Below are 21,116 nucleotides of genomic sequence, written 5' to 3'. Positions count from 1 at the left end.
AGGGAATCTGCTTTTATTTCAGTTCAGGATAAAAATAACCAATAGTGACCTATATGGTGAAAAGGATGTGTGTGTATTGATTTAAAAAGTAAAATGGTAGAGAGATAGAAACTGGAATGTGTTTAAGAATGAGGCTGACTCTTGAAAACAGATTAGAGTCCAACCAGGTGCAATTAGGAAGAGAAGCAGCAGGATGATAGTTAAAAATAAAAAGGGATAGAAGTATGAAATAGCATAGTGTATTCAGTGAATGCAGTAATTTGGGACAAGTGAAACATAGATCAGACTGAATTAATTTTTTTAAATGGGTGAATGATTATAATAGAGTCCACATAACTGGATTCAACATTATTCATAATCTGTTTCTTTAATTTACTTGAATGGTAAATTCATGGGCATTAACTTTATAACATGTCATATAGTCCCTTGTATGTTTAAAAAGTTTTATAATATAAAGGAAAAGGAAAATTGGTCATTCATAATCATACCAGACACCTTATAGTAAAAATTATTAGCATCAATTTAACCTCAAATAATCTTGAAATGTAATCTTTTGAATGTTTAAAGATGTATTCTTGTTTTTTTATGATTTTAATTGATATATGCAGATACGTTCTTTAATACCTGTTCATGCTACTTGAAAATTTTAATCTTAATTTCCTGAATTGCAGGACTCTCTTTGGAAAGGGGACAACCAAGATCTAAAATGGTAAAACCACAAAGTTTATGTTCAAACCTCTCTTTAAAAATTTTTTATCATGTAAAAATAATTCGTGTTCTTGCTTTTGTAAATTCACTCCTATGTTCTCTTTCTAAATTATATTGAATTAAATTAATATTTATTTTAAAGGGATCTGCTTTTATTTCAGTTCAAAATAAACCAATTTTTTATTCTCTGGTTATAGATCTTTTGAGTCTATTTTATGTTGTTAATTGATATTTTTTAATCTCTTTTTTTTTTCTTTTTACTTGAGGTAGATAATATGTATCAGTCTCTCAGTGATTAATGGGTAGGGACAAAAAGAATAGGAAAGATAAAACCCAGTCATGCTTTTGGTGTTAATCAGTAATCCTTTTATTAATACAATTATTTTATATATGTTTTGACACAGTGCCATTTTATAGCAAATCACTTGCACTTTTGTATTTCAAACATTGATCCATTGATCTAAAATATTCAGGAATTTTTGTCCGAAAGGTACCCAACAAAAACATTGCCATAAAGGTAGATGAGACAGTTCCAGATGGGAGAACCAGACTTCCACGAAGAGCAGCAATAACCAAAAAAAATTATAAAGATCTCTCAAATTCAGAATCCGAGAGTGAAGAAGAATTTTCACATTCATTTAAAGAGAAATTGCTAGAAAAGGTAAATAGATACAATTCAGACAAATTCTAAGAGCCTCTTAAAATATTAAAGAACATTTTTTAAATAGCAAATTTATTTTGTCACTGCTTTTTAAGATGTAATCTTCTATATAAGAAAACTCATAAATTCTGAAATTTGGTCTTGAAACTTTATAAAGCAAAATCTTTTAATAAGTTACCATTAGTGTTACAAATCAGTTCTCTGGCTCTAGTAGAATTATAACTTTAATATAGGCTTTTTGTAATATAGGATCTTTGTCATTAAAGAAATACTTAATATTTCTAAAATTATGCTATGAGAAAGTACAGCCTGTTTGGAAGCTGTGAATCTTTCTCTTGAATCAAAGCAAAAATGTTAGTTCTTAGGTTATATATATATATATACTACCCAACCTGTGTCCATCCCTGACTTTTTCCTTATATCCCGGTACTACAGTCATGTTCCCAGCCACCTATGCCTGAAGGCTTTTTTTTTTTAACAGAATATGTTCTGTTACAATGCCCTAGATGCTATTCTAAGCACTTTGCGGATTTTAACTTTTTAAATTCTTTCATGAGAACAGATGATCACAGTAGTGTTAATCATCTTCCCATTTTACAAATTAGAAAACTGAGGCTCAGAGAGATGAAGGAGCATTGCCCAAGGTCACCCAGCTAGGAAGTGGTAGAACTAGGATTGAACCAGGGAGTTTGGTAGTAAAGGCATGTCTCTGATTACTACTCTATGCTAATTTTAAGTCATCAAACCTCCATTACCCTTTGTCTGGAAACTTACCACTTACATGGACGACTTGAAGGATGTCATAACTTACCTCATTTTCTATCACTTCTTACTTTAGTGTACTATACACACAGTAAGAGATTTCCCAAACCACTTCTTGTCCTATCCCTCTTCAAAGAAAACCCTAAAAATCTCCCTATTGTCAGACAGTCAAAGCAGCACAGTACCTTTGTTAGCTTATTTGCACTATTCTCCAGTGTATACTTAAAGCTGTGATAGTCAAATAGAATGATCTATAACTCTCCCAACAAAACCTGCTCCCTTTACCTTTCTCAGCACTCCTCTTTGTCCAGGATATCTTTTACCATCTTCTTTCACAGACTCTCAGGTACTAAGAACTGTAGGAACTTTTTTTGTTTCCCTACACTGGATATAATCTTTCTTCTCTGAACCCTTATAGCATTTTATTTGTATTTCTCATGATACTTATCACTGACTCCAGTGTATTATGTTTTATATTTTCCTGTTCAATTTGTTTTATGCATTCTAGCATACTATGAAGTCTTTCACTATATCTAGGCCCTTTTTATGCCTATATGTAGTATTATAGTGTTTTGCACGTAAGACATTTAATAGATATTCTCAGTGTATAGTTTGTTTTATGTGGCCATATATAAGTATTTATATTTGAGTATAATTTGAAAGTTCTTAATACATTTAGGAGGAAAATATACATTCCAGAAGTGAAACCATGAACCTGCCAAAGAAAGAACAGAATGCCTTCCCTGCTGAAACACAAAAGGAAATATCAGAAGAATGGAAAAGCTCATCTCTACTAAAAGAAAGTATAAGAGACAATAGCCTGTCTTTATCTGGGAGTCCGTCACCTATAGAAGTAATGAGATGTCAGTATCATTTTATTTTTCCTTTAGTTGAATAGTTAATCATTTCTACTATAACTTTATGGGAAAGTATAAATTGAGACTAGTTTTGAAGAGGAGTATTTAAAATTCTAGGTAGTCAAAATTTCATTTTTAAACTACTTGGCGCTAGTCACTTCATGTTTGATAAATAGACTTGGAGATGTTACAAGGACGGTGAAAATTTTCATGTTAGGACATTAAAGTCCAAATATTTCAGTATGAAAATATTTAATTTATATTTACAAATTATAAGAAGCTTGAAATGCATAATTTTGTTTTTAGCCCCCCCCCAAATATGTATATATTTTTTATTCCCCCCTCCCCGCATTGTTTGCACTTGGCTGTGTCTATTCATTGTGTGCTCATCTTTTTTTTGGAGGCATCAGAACTGAACCCAGGACTTCCCATGTGGGAGAGGGAGGTGCCCAGTCGCTTGAGCCACCTCCGGTCCCTGCTTTGTTGGGTCTCTCATTGTGTTTTCCTCCTTGTGTCTCTGTTGTGTAATCTTGTTTTGTCAGCTTGCTGTCTTGCTCATCTTTTCTTGGAGGCACAGGAAACCAAACCCAGGACCTCCCATATGGTAGGCAGGAGTTCAATCACCTGAGCCACATCCACTTCCCTTAAAATGAATTTAACAACATGAAAGTAATCATGAGGGTTTCTCTTTTTCCTATTTGACTTTTTATTGACAGATGTCTCCAGGGAATTTTGATGCATTCTATAGACCCATACTGGGTTATCTTCATAAACAGTTGAGATTTTGCTTTTATTTTAAAATAATTGGCAAAGAAAATTAATATTTTTAGAGCACTGACATATGCATACTTCTCTAATATAGAAACTATAAGAGCAAGTTTGTATTCTTTATATCTTTTCCAATTCTTTTTAAGGATATTTTACAGCATTTCTAAATGGTAATCATTTCAGGTAAAATTGAATACTTAAAAGTCTTTTCACATACTTACATTCCTTTAAAATAGCTCTTGCTTTCTTTTCTAGAGTATTTTCATTATGCTTAGAAACATTCTCATTTCAGATAAGCACATACTGAGAGAACATGCCCTCATTTGATTTCAAAATTGTCTGTCTGAGAATTCACTTAATACTAAGACTTATTTCAGTAATGGATTTCCTTATTTTTATATGACAGATTTAGATTGGTTGATTTACCAAGTCTTCCAACTATAAAATTCTATGACTTTAATATATAACAGTACTATAATGTCTAAATATTTAAGATAATACCTAGAATAATCATTATATTCCAGTTTTTATTATAAATGTTTTATTTGAAAATGTTTTGATATTTTTTATGGTTGCACTTATATTTCTACATTTATCTATTAATATTTTCAAATAATTATAAAATATTTTAAACAGAATTTTGGTCTTGATTTATTAAAAGTTTATCCATTTTCAAATGACATTAAGATTTGAGAATTTGGAAAATTATTATATCTTAGAATTTAAATTAACCATGTTATTTTTAAAACAAATACCAAATACTTCAGTAACATCTGCCATGTTTTTTGTTTGTATTCTGTGCGGCAATATAGGTATAGAGAAAACAACAGAAAGGGATTTTACTCAGGATTATGACTGTATAACAAAATCCATATCACCTTATCCAAAAAATTCATCTTTTGAATCCTTAAATAGTAAAAATGGAGTTGAAAGTCCAATACAATCACCTAAAACCAGTGAGAAGAATTTACTCCTTGCAAGAGAAAGTTGCTCACCAATTCCCTGCCCATTATTTTTGGTAAGAAATATAAATTCTTTTTTTTCCTTTATCAGACATATCTGAAGGGTAAATCATTTGTGTCTAATCATAATCTAATATGCACTGCTTGTCTACTTAACTAAAGGTTTTGGGTTTCATCTGGGGGTGGGGTAAATGACAAATAAGATACAGTTCCCAGCCTCAATGAATTTAGCAGACTGATAGAGAGCCGTGGCAGGAGATGTACAGAGTACACCTAAGAGTTCTGTGAAGGAGTCCTCACTTCCAAAGAGGTACAACTTATTTGTGTATACATCAGAACTATGTACTTCCTTTTCTAGACTCAAATAGGCTTATTTTTGCAACATAGGCACTTCTTTCCGATTTACTATAAATCAGTCTATAAGCTCGTGTTTATTAAATCACAGCTTGACAAAGTAAATTAGCAAGAATGTATTTAAAAACAGTATGACTATGACATTTGCCTTAGATTTTTAGAAGGAAGTTTAAAACTAATAGTAAACGGTATAAGTAGAAATATTAACAAATTTAATACATTGAAAAGAACTTCTTTATTCTTACTCTTTCGTGTATCATATTATAGGTACCATTTCTTTTTTTTTTTTTTTTTGAGGTACTGGGCCTGGGGATTGAACCCTGGATCTCTTATGTGGGAAGCCAGTGCTCAACCACTGAGCCACCTCAGCTACCCTGAGTTGTTTTTTGTTTGTTTGTTTGTTTTTAGGAGGCACTGGGGACCAAACCTGGGACCTCCCATGTGGGAAGCAGGCACTCAACCACTTGAGCCACATCTTCACCCTCCATTTCTCCTTAATAAAACATAGTTGAGCTGAAAAGTTTTTTAAGAAAGTTGGTAGAGATAGCTATCAATTTATCGTTCGAAGTGAGGGAGTTAGCTAAAATCCTTGATGTCTCTGAGGAGTAATTTAGGATTTTGAGAAGTTTTCCTTTTTTAAAATGTTGTGGATACTTTGGTTTTGGTTTAGAAAGGACTTCCCCTATGGGTTTTTTGTTGTTGTCGTTGCATGGATTGTATATATCACTTAATATGGAGAATTATGACATAACGATAAAGTTATAGAACTGATTACCATAGTATTTATATAGTTCATTTTTACTGAGTATGCTAGAAAGAGTTTTGAGTCAGTTAGAATTGAGTTTAAATCCTGGCTCTACTATTTGCTAGCTGTGTAATATTTTACAAGTTAATGTATTTGTACATCAGTTTTAAATTAAATAAGCTAATCATGTAAACATAGTACCTGATACCTAGTAAATACTCAAATATTGTCTTCTCTTGATATGTACTATCCTCTATATACAAAGATGGAATTAAGAATTGTTAAGCACACCTATGGTAGAGATCTAAAATCTCTGATACAACCAGACTCTATTCTGTCTCTGTCTCTAGAGGGTTTTAAGGTCCTTCTTTTTTTTTTTAATTAGAGAAGTTACAGGTTTACAGAAAAGTCATGCATAAAATGCATAAAATAGAGTTTCTAAATACTCCCTATTCTTAATACCTTGTACTAGTGTGGTATATTTGTTACAATTCAAGAAAGAACATTTTTATAATTATAGTTTTAACTGTAGTTCATCATTTACAATAGTGTTCACTGTTTTTGTTCTTCAGTTCTGTTTAAATTTTTTATTCCAATAACATATATACAATCTAAAATTTTTCCTTTTAGCCACAATCACATATATAATTCAATGCTGTTAATTACATTCACATATTCACAATGTTGTACTACTGTCACTACCATCTATTACCAAACTTTATAATCAGCACAATTAAAAACTCTGTATAGGGAGCAGATGTGGCTCAAGCTGTTAAGCGCCTGCTTCCCACATGGGAAGTCCTGGATTTGGTTTCTGATGCCCCCTAAAAACAACAACAGGAACAAAAAAAAAAACCAAGTAAACAAGCGACAAAACCAACTCAGGGGAGCCGAGTTGGCTCAGTGGTTGCCACTGGCTTCCCACTTATTAGGTCCCTGGGTTCATTCCCCAGACCTGGTCCCCAAAAAAAAAAAAAAAAAATCAAACCATATAACACAAGCGTTAACTTCCCATTCCCTGCCCCTGGCAACCTGTATTCCAGATTCTGACACTATGAGTTTATTCTGATTATTGTGTATCATTTTGTGTCTGGCTTGTTTCACTCAAGGTGATTTCTTCAAGGTTCATCCATGTTGTTACACCCTTTTTTATGGCTGAATAATACTCCATTGTGTGTATATACTACATTTTATTTATCCATCGGTTGATGGACATGGGTTGTTTCCATCTTTTGGCAATTGTGAATAATGCCACTAGAGACATTGGTGAGCAAATATCTGTTTGAGTTCCTGCTTTCAATTATTTTTGGGTATATACTGAGCAGGGATTGCTGGGTCATATAGTAATTCTCTACTTAGCTTTCTGAGGAACTGCTGAACTGTATTCCACAGCAGATTTTACATTCCTACAGCAATGAATGTGTATTCCTATTTTTCCACACCCTCTCCAACAACACTTGTAATTTTCTCTTTTTTTAAGTGTTACCATTCTAGTGGGTGGAAAATGGCATCTCATTGTGGTTTTGATTTGCATTTCCCTAATAGCTAATGATGGTGAGCATCTTTTCATGTATTTTTTGTCTATTTGTATATCCTCTTTGGAGAAATGTCTATTCAAGTCTTTTGCCCATTTTTAATTGGGTGGGTTTTTTTTATTGTTGAGTTGAAGGATTTCTTTCTATATTGTGGATATTAAACTCTTATTGAATATGTGGTTTCCAAATATTTTCTCCTATTAAGTAGGTTGTCATTTTACTTTCATGACAAAGTCCTTTGCACAATAGTTTTTAATTTTGATAAGGTACCATTTATCTATTTTTTCTTTTGTTGCTTGTGCTTTGGGTGTAAAGACTGAGAAATCATTGCCTAACACAAGATCCTGAAGATGCTTCCCTGCATTTACTTCTAGGAATTTTATAGTCCTGGTTCTTATATTTAGATTTTTTGATCCATTTTAAGTTAATATTTGTATATGGTAAGAGATAAGGGTCCCCCTTCATTCTTTTGCATATGGATATCCAATTCTCCCAGCACCATTTGTTGTAGACACTATTCTTTCCTAACTGAGTGGACTTGGCAGCCTTGTCAAAAATCAAGATCTTCCGTATGTTCAGTCGAATCAGTGTAGGTTGTTTGTTTCTAAGAATTTGTCCATTTCTTTGTTATCTCATTTGTTGGCACACAGTTGTTAATAGTTTTATCTTATGATTCTTTTTATTTCTGAGTAGTCAGTAGTAATGTCCCCCCTCAGTTCTGATTTTATTTGCTTATTTTTTTTTTTCTCTTGGTCAGTTCAACTAAAGGTTTGTTACTTTTATTGATCTTTTCAAAGAATCAGCTTTTGGTTTTGTTATGCTCTCTATTATTACTCTTTCATTTTTGCTCTAATCTTTCTTTACTTATGCTTTCTTTTAGTTTAGTTTGCTCTTCTTTTTCTAGTTCCTCCCATTGTGCAGTTAGGTCTTTGATTTTAGCTCTTTACTTTTTTTACATATTTCTATATATTTATTTTTAAAGAAGCTTTAAATACATTAAAAATATAGGAGGTTCTCATATGTCCCACCATCTCCCCATCTCCCCCTTCCACACTTTTTCCTATTAACCTCTTTCATTAGTGTTGTACATTTGTTACAATTGATGAACACATATTGAAGGATTGCTGCTGACCATGGTCTATAGTTTACATTATGGTTTACATTTTGTACCACACAATTTTATGTTTTGACAAAATGTTTAATGGCCTGTATCCATCATTGAAATGTCATGCAGAACAATTACAATGTCCCATCTTACACCTATTTTTCCCTCTCCCTCCCCTCAGAACCTCTGGTGACCACTGCCTTTATATCAATGTTACAAGTTCTTCCATTACTAGAATAATAAATCTACTTTAGTCCATATTTGCATTCCCTCCTTATGTTTGGTTTTTCCTTTCTCAATCTTGAGGATTTTGGGATGGTAATGCCCACTCTGCTTCCTATTGAGAGGAGGCTTAGATCTGATGAGGCAGATAGATGGAACTGTTTTGCTTGCAGTTATAGACACTGTTTTTTGGGATGGGTGTTGTCCATCGTCATCCTTTTGTTAGTTGTCCTGGGAGAGTCTCATGAACTGGAGAGTAGGTGTTGGCTGCAACTCTGCTGAGATTCAGGGCTCAACTTGCATATGAAGAACCAGAAGATTTAAGTCTCTGGGACACATAGTTAATGAGTATAGTGATAATTATAGGTTCAAATAAAAGGGGCATAAGAACCATGTGTAGGAAAATTATAAATGAGTCTAACTCTGATACATTGGGGAAATAGGTTATCATATTCCAAGGTAAGGCCCACTGACAGGGTGCTGAATTCCTGGGGCAGTCTGCCCTACCTGTAGTGGCTAGAAGTCTCTTGAGTCCTTAGGAGGCCCCCTGCTTGAGGTACTGTTTTCTGGAAAAGTGAGATCCTCCTGAGACTCTTCTAATCTAAGCATTTAGGGCTATAAATTTCCCTCTCAGCACTGCCTTTGCTGCATCCCATAAGTTTTGGTATGTTATATTCTCATTTTCATTTGTCTCAAGATATTTACTAAATTCTCTTACAGTTTCTTCTTTAACTTACTGATTGTTTAAGGAGTATATTGTTTATCCTCCACACATTTGTGGAATTTCCCCTTTTCTATTTTGATTTCCAGTTTCATTCCATTAGGATCTGAGATGGTGCTTTGTATAATTTCAGTCTTTTTATATTTATTGATACCTGCTTTGTGACTCAACATGTGGTCTGTCCTGGAGAAGGGATCTATGAGCATTTCAGAAGAATGTGTAACCCACTGACTAGGGATGCAACATTCTGTATATGTCTGCCAAGTCTCGCTCATTTATCATATTGTTCAGGTTCTCCATTTCCTTGTTGATCTTCCGTCTAGTTCTATTTAATGATGAGTTGTATTAAAGTCTCCAACTGTTTTTGTAGAGTTGTCTATTTCTCTCTTCTGTTTTGCCAGTTTGCTGCATGTATTTTGGGGCACCCTGGGTAGGTGCATCGATATTTATGAGTTATTATTTCTTCCTGGTGGATTGTCCCTTTTATTAATGTATAATGGCCGTCTATATCTCTTATAATTTTTTGCATTTAAAATGTCTTTTGTCCAATATTAATTTAGCTATCCCTGCTCTTTTTGGTTACTGTTTGGGTGAAATATTTTTTCCCAACCTTTCACTTTCAGTTGATTTGTATATCTGGATATAAGGTGAGTCTCTTATAAGCAGCTCATATGGATGGCTCATGGTTTTTTAATATCCATTCTGTCAGTATCTTTTGACTGAATAGTTTAATCCATTCACAGTCAATGGTATTACTGCATTATATATAATAATATATTATTGTATTATAAATGCATTATTTATTTCCACCATTTTATTCTTTGGCTTTCATATGTCATATCTTATTTTTTCTTTTTACTCTCTTGGTTATTCTTTCTGATAGTCTTGCCTTCTACACTGTCCTCTAAGCCTCTCTCTCTCCTTTTTCTTTCAGGCTGTAAGTGTCCCTTTAATGATTCTTGCAAAGCTGGATTCTATTTTTTTTTTTTTTTTAAGAATTCTTAGTTTCTTTTTATTGAATATTTTAAACTCAACTTCATATTTGAAGGACAATTTTGAAGAGACTTGGCTGGCAATTTTTCTCTTTCAGTATCCTAATTATATCATACCACTATCTTCTTGCCTTGATGGTATCTGATAAGAAATCCACAAACTATTACTGGGTGTTCCTTGTATGTGATTGTTTCTACCTTGTTGCTATCAGAATTTTCTCTTTATCTTTAGTGTTTGACATTCCAAGTAGTATGAGTCTTGGAGTAGGCCTATTCAGATTTATTCTGATTGGGGTTACATTATACTTCTTAGATATGTAAATTCATTCCTGGCAGTTGGGAAAATTTTCAGCCATTGTTTCCTCAAATACTTTGTCCCTTTTCCCTTCTCTTCTCCTTCTGGAACTCCTGTGACACACATGTTGGTGTGCTTCATGCTATCATTCAACTCCCTAAGCCCCTGCTCAATTTTTTCCATTTTTTTCCTCTCTTTAATTTCAGCTATTCTGTCTTCTGCATCACTTATTCTTTCTTCTTTCATCTCGAGTCTGCTGTTGTATATCTCTAATGTGTCTTTGATCTTACCTATTGTGTCTTTCATTCCCATAAACTGTTGTTTTCCTATTTCATATTCTTCTTTGTACTTGCCCAGTGTTCTCTTAATGTCCTTTATCTCTTTAGCCATATTGCCTTTCAAATCATTGATTTAAGAGATTTGTATGAACCTCATTGATATAGTTTCCTCAAATCCTGTGTCTCATCTGGGGCTTTGAGATTTTCTTTTGCTTGGTCCATATCTTCCATATTCTTAGTATGGCTTGTAATTTTTTGCTGATGTCTAGGCATCCGATTATAAAGGTGAGTATACTCTGATCTCAGTTTCTTTCTCTTGCTTATGGACTTAGTGGCAGGAGGCTATGTGTTACTGCTGATTTTTTATTTTTGGTTTAACCTATTCTAGCTGTTTAAGATTATCCATGTTTAGTTGCTCAAATCCAGACCATGGAACCAGTAATGGGCTGTAGTCCCACTTCCAAAGGCCTTGGGGAGGGAGGATGTAAAGGCCCCAAAAAGCTTCTCTTATTTATTCACTTTTTTAAAAATTTTATTTTATTTTTCCCCACCCCCTCATTTGCACTTGCTGTGTCTTCCTTTTCTTTTTTTAGGAGGCACTGGGAACTGAACCCAGGAACTCCAGTGTGGGAGGGAGGCACCTAATCACTTGAGCCATCTCTGTTCTCCACTTTGTTGTGTCTCATTTTTTCTTCTTGTTGTGCCTCTTGTTGCATCAGCTTGCTGTGCCTGCTCATTGTGCCAGCTCACTGTCTTCTTTAGGAGGCACAAAAAATTGAACCAGGGACCTCCCATGTGTTAGGCAGGAGCTCAGTTGTTTGAGCCACATCCATTTCCCTTATATATTTAATTTCCTCATATGCTCTTCCCTTGTCCACCAGCAGATGGCACTTACCAGAAGCTCTCTCAGTTTAAACCCTGGTGTTTAAACTGTGCTTGCTGTGACAGAGGATCCTGCCTCAATGCTATTTGGAGCCTTGCAAATCACAGTTTCTCAGAGGCTGTTCTCCAACCTTTGCCCTCAGCCCCCTCTCCTTTCCCTGGTATGAAATAATTCCACTCTCCCCTGCATCCTCAACAACCAGTCCTAGTCAGTAGAGAAGGTATTTATAAGAATTAGATCTCTTTCATCTCTTGCTGGCACCTAGGGCAATCAGTTGTACAGCTCCAGCTGGCCTAGAAAGGCTCATGGGACACAGCAGACCAAATCTGTTAAAAGCTGTCAGTTCTGTGATTGGGGGGATGGGCACTGGCAGCTGTAACTGCAGCTTCAGCCTTTACTCACAGAGTTTTCCTGTTGAGATTTCTTTTCCTTTGCTCCTCTCACTTCTAGGTGATGTTCACCCTTCCCCTGGTGCCGTAAACCCTAACACTTTTTTTTTTCCAGGCCATTTCAGCCTGTTCTCCAGAGAAGTGAGTCCTGTGTCTCACTAATCTTCTATATTCCCAGAAGTCCTAGATCATGCTTTTTTAATCCATGCTGCCAAACCCGTGTCTTTTGATTGGGGGATTTAATCCCTTAACATTCAGTGTTCTTACTGTAAGGCTGTGCTTCAGCCATTTTGTCCTTTGATATTCATCTCTCTTTTCCTTTATTCCAGTCTCCATTTCTGTATAGTAGTTGATCTTCCATGATTATCCAACTTCTCTCTTTATCATATCTTTTTCTATATATTATAAAAATATTTTGTGATTACTCTGGGATTTGTATTATACAACCTACATCTACAACCTACTAATTTGAAGAGATACTAACTTAATTGCAATAGGATACATATTCTCTGCTCCCTTCCCCTCTTTAAGCTGTTTGTCCCACATTCTTTATGTTGTGTGTCCATTATCAGAAAATATTATTTCTTATTCCATTTTATTCTAACTCATGTAGGAAATAATGATTAGAATTATATATTGATGATACAGTGTTATTGAGTTTTACATTTATCCATTTAGTTACTTTTACTGAAGAACTTTTCTTCTCACTGCTTCAAGCCACTCTCTCCTGTCTTTCTCTTTTAATTCTCGTGGAGTAGGTCGTTTAGTGATGAACTCTTTCCGTTTCTGTTTATCTGTGCATGTTTTAAGCTTTCCCTCATTTTTGAAAGACAATTTTGCTTGATAATTTTTGGTGAGCAATTTTTTTCTTTCATCACTCTAAATATATCATACCCCACTGCATTCTCACTGCCACAGTTTCTGTTGAGAAATAGGCCCTAGTCTTACTGAGGGTCCTTTGTAGTTGATGAATTGCTCTTTATCTTTATTTATAAAGATATCTTTATCTTTCAGAATTCTCTCTTTATCTTTGGCATTTGACATCTGATTAGCATATATCTTGTTTAGGGTTTATTCTTTGAAGTACATTGTGCTTCTTGGACATATATCTTTCATAAGATTTGGGAAATGGTTGGCCTTTATTTTCTGAAATATTGTTTCTGCTTCTTTTCCCTTCTCTTCTCCTCCTGGGATTCCCATGATGTGTATGTTGGTATGCTGCATGCTGTCATTCAAGTCCTGTAGGCAATGCTCATTTTTTTCTATTCTTTTCTCTATCTGTTCTTCTGACTCTGCTTTGATTGTCCTGTTTTCTAATTTGCTAACTCTTATCTTCTGCTTGTTCAAATCTGCTACTGGATGCTGTTGGTGTATTTTCCATCTCTACTATTGTACTTTTCATCCCCATAATTTGTTGTTTCTTTTTAAACTTTCTAATAATTCTTTTTGCTCACACATTGTCTTCTTAATATCCTTTGGCTCTATATCCACCATTAGTTTACTTTTATCTATATTTTCCTTCATCTCCTTTAATTGATTTAGGAGATTTTTTTGAAGTTAATTAGTTGTTCCAAAGTTGGTGTCTCCTCTGAAGTTTTAATTTATTTGACTGAGCCATATCTCCCCATTTCTTAATATGACTTGTTTTTTGCTCACTGCGCATGGGCCATATCCACACGGGTCAAGGAGGCCCGGGGTTTGAACTGCAGACCTCTCATGTGGTAGACAGATACCCTAACCACTGGGCCAAGTCCACCGCCTATGGCTCCTCTTAATGCTTAGTCCAACTTATACTGTTACTTTAGAGTAGCCCATGTTTAACTGTTTAGACTTTTCTCAGGTCTGCAGCTGATTCTTTCTCTGGATATGTACAACATTTAAGATTGCCCTTTTATGTGCAATTATTTAACCTTCAGACAAAGCTTCCTTTGTTCTGTTCCTTCCCCAGGAATTCTCTTCTGTTTTTGTGCAGAATTTTCTCACCAGCTCCTATGATTTGTTTAATATTTCTGTCCTAACTCAGGGCCTCCTTTTTATTACACTTTCCAGTTCTGGGACCCATCCTGCCTTACAGCAGGTCAGTTTTCCTTTTTTTTTTTTTTCTCTTTTCTTTTTTCTTTTCTGCCCTTGGTCATTCCCCATTAAGGTATCCCACCCCAGGGAGCTAGGCTGGGTAAATCAGGAGTCCACTTTTCATTAGTTGCTCTAGCAATCAGACTGGGCTGAGTGTGTGCACCTCTTGACAGCATTTCTGCTTTCACTCCTTTTTTCCTGAAGGTCTTTTTGTACACATTGGTCAGCTGCTTGTGTTCCACCCTGGGTCTCTGTGCCTGGATATGCATGAGATTCTAACTCACTTATGTGAGTGGCTCTGATCTGCATCTGCAGCAGGAGGTCCCCAGACCATGCTACCTCTGTGTGACTCTTAAATTTTATGGGATTCGAGGGAGGGATCCCATCTGGCAGGTATAGGTAATAGATCTACCTTTTCATATCTTTTTTTTTTTTAACTTCAAGTCAATATTTCTGGAGCCCTTTTCCAGTCTTTATTGTTCTCCAGAATTCCAAGCAATTGGTCTTTGTCCTTCGATTGTTTCTGAGGGGAGATTTTTCCAGAGGATGTTACCATGTTGATGACATCAAGGATGATGTGGGGAAATGGACTTTGGCCCAGTGGTTAGGGCGTCTGTCTACCACATGGGGGGCCCGCGGTTCAAGCCCTGGGCCTCCTTGACCCGTGTGGAGCTGGCCCATGCGCAGTGCTGATGCGCGCAAGGAGTGCTGTGCCACATAGGGGTGTCCCCCGCGTAGGGGAGCCCCACGTGCAAGGAGTGCACCCATAAGGAGAGCCACCCAGCGTGAAGGAGGGAGCAGCCTGCCGAAGAATGGCGCCGCCCACACTTCGCGTGCCGCTGACGACAACAGAAGCGGACAAAGAAACAAGACGCAGCAAAAAGACACAGAAAACAGACAACCGGGGGAGGGGAGGGGAATTAAATAAATAAAAATAAATCTTTAAAAAAAAAGGATGATGTGTTTCTTCAAACAAAAACATATATGCAATCCCATTGTGTCAAACAAATGAAAGTGGGCCTACTCTGATAAAGCAGAGGTGAGAGGCCTAAACCCCAACCTACCTAGCTTCCTTTCCCCAGTGACACCTGAGGCACTTCTGCATGCCACAATTTGAAAGTTAGTTTACCACTGGACCATTATCCCATGGTCCTTTGTCATGACTGTTCTCCCACCCTTAGTTTCTCTTCATCCTTCCAGCAGCCCACCTTTCAAATTGCCAAACTACCTTCTTTGATGTGTTAAATGGAATTTTGATTTGTTACATATTCATTGCCTGGACACTCACAGATGAAACTTTTTCCTGTTTATTGTTGACTCCTAACAAGGTGTTGGAAACTTGCTTCATATAAAGTAGTTTTACCAATTTACAATCTCAACCACACTGCCTAATAGTGCTTACTTCTCCACGGTCCCACCAACACTTGATGTGATCAGATGTTTCTGTTTTTGCCAGTCTGATGGGTGTAAAGTTGTCTCTCACCTTAATTTGCATTTTCCATACATATTTAGGCCATTCTAATTTTTCAATTGCATTGTTTTTATTTTTCTAATACATTTAAAGGAGTTCTTTATATATTCTGGATATTAAAATCCTTATTAGTTATATACAGTGCAAACATTCTTTTTCCAGTAGGTATCTTGTCTTTTCATTTAGTAAAATACAAAACTTTTACATGACAAAAGATGTAATGAAATTTGCCACACTTTGTATTATTCAAGAAATCCTTCTCTAAGCTAATGTCAGAAAAATATGTGCCTTTCTTCTAATAATGTTAGTTTTTATTTTGACTTAGTTTTCAGTCCATCTGGGTTTTCTTTTTGTACACGAATAGTGAATTGGTGCAGCATCATGCATGGAGTACCCCTTTTTTCTCTGTCATTTGTAATGCTAATTTGGTCATGTATTAGTGTCCATCTGGGTCAGCTACCAGGCATCATTCTCTTTTACTGGTTTGTTTGCCTAACTTTTTGTTAATACCATACCCTGATATAATTACTGTAGTTTTATGCTCTAGGATGTTTCACACACACATATACCCATGCCACTTATTCTTTACTTCAAAATTCTTTTAGCCCTTTCCTAGTTCATATAAAGGTTAGAATCAGCTTTTCTAAAGGAAGAGTTGCCATTTCACAATATTAATATTAAGCTTCCTTATCCACTATTATGTTTTTGCTCTTATTTCCAACAAAGCTGTGCTAGATCTTTCACAAGATGCCACTTGTTAGATTAATTCCTAGGGCTCTTATGAGTTTTCTTTTTACTGTTTTTTTTTTTTTTTAATTACATTTTCTGGTTTTTTTTTTTTTTTTGCTTTTGTATAGAAATATTGATTTTTATGTCTCCAACAACCTTGATGAAGTTCTATTATAATTGCCTGTTTAGATTCTTTACATAAGTAGGCAATCATATCAATTATTATTCATGTTAGTTTTTGCATTTTTCTAATCCTTAACTTCCTATTCTTGTTGAAGTGACTTTGACTTCCAGTGCAGTATTAAATAAAAGCCATACTAGCAGGCATCCTTATCCATAGTTTTTGGTAGGTATCTCTTAACTGAATTAATGTGAGTTGAATTTTAGCAGTGAATGAATTATTCCCACAAAACTTAAGTAGTTTTGGTTTAATGTTTCTTACTGTCCCGTTCAGCTTTTCTTTTGGCTTTAAATAAATTTCTAACTTGGGTTTCTAATTATCTTCTTCATTCACAGCCCAGGCATACTCCAGTCACTAAGAATAATACTGTTGTGAATAAGGAAAATATAAGTTCTGTAGTACTTGCACAAGAAACACAAAATTGCAATGGCTATTCAGATGCAAGCAGTTGTAGTTCAGAAAAACAGTTTATGGAAATTGAGTCTGCAAGTATCAATGAAAATCATATACAAAATAAAAGAGAGGTAAGTATGTGACTATAACTATCAAACTTTCCTTACACTAGAATGATGTATAATAGATTACTTCAATAGTAATTATATTTTAATATCTTTTTACTATTATTACCTGAAAAGCTCATGTCTAAAGTATATAGAATAGACAGAAAAAAGTTGAAACTTTTAAAATGTGTAGTAATAGCAAGATTTTAAACACCGAAGATATAGTTGCTGAACCAGTGATTTACATGTTTAGAATTAGGACATTTTGGTTTCAGAATTATATAGGGATTTGGTTGAGCTTCTTCCCACTATTAAAATCCATTGGTACAACCACAGGAACATTTAATAACTTGTAAAATACAGAAGGTCATAACAGAATACAGTTTGGAGAGGACTGGGATTTGAGCTGGACTTTGGTAGATGGATGGGTACATATGGACTAAGCAGAGAAAGAACAGCAAGCTAAGTAAAGGAAGGGAACTAGGAATGGACGTGTAGTTTCATGAAACAGGGAAAAGGCCAATTTGACACAAGCAGAGAAATCTATTGAAAGAATGAAAAATAAGGTTAGATGTGAAAGATGTGGCTTAGTTAAGGTGTGACTTGAAAGAAGAGTTTACACTTTATCTCTGGCTCATTTTTTTAAGATTTATTTTTCTTTCTTTCCCCTTCCACCCCCGCCCCCAGTTGTCTGTTCTCTGTGTCCATTCGCTGTGTGTTCTTCTGTGACTGCTTCTATCCTTATCAGTGGCACCAGGAATCTGTGTTTCTTTTTGTTGCATCATCTTGCTGATGTCAGCTCTCCGTATGTGCGGCGCCACTCCTGGGCAGGCTGCACTTTCTTTTGCGCTGGGCAGCTCTCCTTATGGGGCACACTCTTTGAGCACAGGGGACACCCCTGCGTGGCATGGCACTCATTGCGCACATCAGTACTGTGTGTGGGCCAGCTCCACACAGGTCAAGGAGGCCCGGGGTTTGAACTGTGGACTTCCCATGTGGTAGGCGGATACCCTATCCATTGGGCCAAGTCTGCTTCCCTCCTTATTTCTTAACTCAGATAATGGAATGGAAATCCTAATAAAGAAGATTTGAAAAGCAGGGATAGTAAAAACAAAAAACAAAAACAGCTACAAAACCATTGCTATAACTTAGGAATCCAGTTAACATAAAAATCTGGATTAATAAATGGTAGTGTTAGAAATGAAAAAGAAAGGATAGAAATAATTGACAGTATTTACAGTTTACTGGCTTTTGGGTTTGAAAAAGATAGTCACAGTTGACTGAAGTATTTTTTTTTTCCTATTTTCTAATATGTATTTTAGGAAAGCCATTCAGCCTCTCCATTATCCATGTCCAGTGAAGAAAGAGAGAAAATATGCTATAAAATGCTCTGTGATACTATCCACGTATCAGGTTTGTAGTCACAGCCTTGTTTTTAAACATTACTAATTATGTAATTCCACTGTGAAATTTCATCCAAAGGAGTTATAGATTTTAAGTTTACTATTATATTCCATTTAGTTAATGTCAAATATGAAAATAAGTAGAACTTAATGAACAGTTGCCTAAAACATAATGCAAATAATAAAAGTGTTTTTTAAAAAGCAAGAAAATTAGATATTTTTCATCAAGAATGTTAGCATTATTAAACTTTTTAACCATTCCTCAGGTCCAACGCAGCATCGTAATCTCAAACGGATGTATATAGAAGATAATTCAAGTAATTCTGATGAAGCAGAAACAGAAGAAGAAAGAAGAACAGACTTGCTTCCAAGGAAACTATCTAAAATGGAAGGTGCAAATTATCACACCTACGAAAGTAGGTAGATCAAATGCCTGTGTCAAAATGTAATTATTTAGAAGGTGGATTCTTAGATTTTGTTTTCTGGCTGGATTCATTCATATTCTTTTGTGAAGACAACTTTGGATAAGTTCAAGACTGATGATGCTTTATTTAAAATGAATACTGTTTTAGAAAGGGTCTTTTAATTTATTAATCTATCACTAATTACAACGTAAAAGTTTTACTAATGTGTGAATGTACTGCTGTGTTAGTTTATTACTAAATACTTGGGTTAATTATAACCCAGAACTAGTCAAAAATAATACATTTTCCATTTTAAAGTTGCCCTGTCTACCTTAATATTAATAGCCTTGCCAAAAGTTACTTTATAAATCAGAATAATTTCATTTCTTAATTAAAAAATGAGGTTTGCCTTTGATTTCATAATTCTTAGATTACACACAGTATCTGCAAGAAAGATAGATTTTATTCTCAGCTTCATAAAAACTAAGCTTAGATTTGTAATAATGCATATTTTAACTTTAGCTGATTGTCTTTGTTTTTCTAGTGTTTGAGAGTATATCTACATTTTCAACAAATGACTTTTATATTCCTCGGGAACACTGGGAAACTAATTGTTCAGGTGTAGGGATGACGACGTACGAGAAACTCAATAAAGAATTTAAGAGGAAAATGCAGGTGAGTTGTCATTCTTTAAATTATAATTAATACCCAATGATATGATAACATGCCACACTTTCTACTAGACTATTGCCTCTTTTAATCCTTTGGGAACTAAACACCCATTCATGAAACCAACTTTTCTGAGACATTGGTGAAAATGTGGAGGATTATTAGGAAAAAAGCTTCAATATCCTATGAGCTGAGTTCTCTTCTAACTTTCTTTGACTCTATTCCAGCATTTCTTTTTTTTAATGCCTCCTCTTTTTCAGACATTTTAAAATCTCATAGATGCTCTTAATGAGAAATGTTGAGTAGATCAAGTCAGGAAACTCCTATTTCACTTTGTTCTGTAAAAATATTTCTAAAACACAATTTGAAATTATTAATGCTTTCTTCATTTATCTTTTTCTCTCACATGCCAATATTTAGAAAAAAAATTTTTGTGCAGGTTATCAGCCCCATTTCTTGCTTTTTCCTGCATCACTAGCATTTCTGTAAATACTATAGAATGTAGTGTCCTTATGAAAACAATTAGTAGTTCAACACTCAGTCAAAGCCTTAATGAGGGTGCAGGTGCTCAGCACCAGTATTAATGCACTAACTAAACATTTTAATTTAAATGAGTTTTTAATATTTCACTTTTATAAGTTCTTAGTCATTTACATTTCATAGAAAACGTTATATGTTCTTAATAAATTTGTGATTGGGTTATTACTTTGTAAAGTTTTATCAAGTTAATAAGTATTTTTCAGAACCACCACAAAAGAATGGATTATTTTGCTAAGCAGACTTGGAAATCAACTCAACAGCATATGAAAACAATGAACCAGCAAATTCAGGAGTATAGGTCTGTAATTTAAAAAATAATTTCTGAAAACTTCTGAATGCTATCGTTTTTAAAATTAATTTTACTTTTTTTAAAATAGGATTAAAAAACTTGATAAATTCCACTTCAGCATCATAGAAGAACTGGAGAATTTTGAAAAAGATTCACAGTCTTTAAAAAATCTGGAGAAGGAATTTTTGGTTTGTGCCTTTAAAGAAATTTTAACTGGGTTTTTAAAGAGTTACACTTAGGAAAATGTTCTTTCATTTTACCCTCTGCTTTTAGAGCATATCTAGTCAGCTCAGTATAAACACTCTTAAATTATTGAGTTAATTTTAGGATGAATACCTTAGATTCATAATAAGGGAGAAATCCTGAGAAATTTTCTACTTTTTTTTTTTTAATCTGAAAGAGTATATAGCATCTTGAATATTCTTAGCATATAGCCAAGTTGTTTATTTGGAATAAAAGAACTGTAGTAAAGTATAACTAGTTTTTTTATCATACAAAATAGGATTTTTGGGAAAAGATACTTCAGAAGTTCATTGTCTGTCAAAAGAGTGAACAGCAGAGGTTAGTATGACATTCTCAATATCTATAAAAATTAGATTTTTAAACAGTAAGTTAATGAG

General features: G+C 34.6%; 1 protein-coding gene across 2 annotated transcripts in view; it reads left to right on the top strand.

Moving 5' to 3' along the window:
* Nucleotides 1-21,116, top strand: part of SYCP2 (synaptonemal complex protein 2) — a 104,649-nt gene that overhangs the window by 81,512 nt on the left and 2,021 nt on the right. Inside the window, exons 31-41 of one of the 2 annotated variants that reach the window (XM_023589314.3) lie at nt 672-709; nt 1,199-1,369; nt 2,811-2,994; nt 4,569-4,774; nt 17,027-17,215; nt 18,514-18,604; nt 18,861-19,010; nt 19,543-19,673; nt 20,411-20,505; nt 20,585-20,684; nt 20,999-21,057. In XM_023589314.3, coding sequence (XP_023445082.1) covers nt 672-709; nt 1,199-1,369; nt 2,811-2,994; nt 4,569-4,774; nt 17,027-17,215; nt 18,514-18,604; nt 18,861-19,010; nt 19,543-19,673; nt 20,411-20,505; nt 20,585-20,684; nt 20,999-21,057 — 1,414 coding nt within the window. The remainder of the gene's footprint in view (nt 1-671; nt 710-1,198; nt 1,370-2,810; nt 2,995-4,568; nt 4,775-17,026; nt 17,216-18,513; nt 18,605-18,860; nt 19,011-19,542; nt 19,674-20,410; nt 20,506-20,584; nt 20,685-20,998; nt 21,058-21,116) is intronic. The other variant, XM_058287274.2, reaches the window with a different exon arrangement.

The sequence above is a fragment of the Dasypus novemcinctus genome, chromosome 24, assembly GCF_030445035.2.
Source record: "Dasypus novemcinctus isolate mDasNov1 chromosome 24, mDasNov1.1.hap2, whole genome shotgun sequence".
NCBI lineage: Eukaryota > Metazoa > Chordata > Mammalia > Cingulata > Dasypodidae > Dasypus > Dasypus novemcinctus.
The sequence above is the reverse complement of the archived record's forward strand: the minus strand, read 5'-3'. Positions and strand labels throughout refer to the sequence as shown.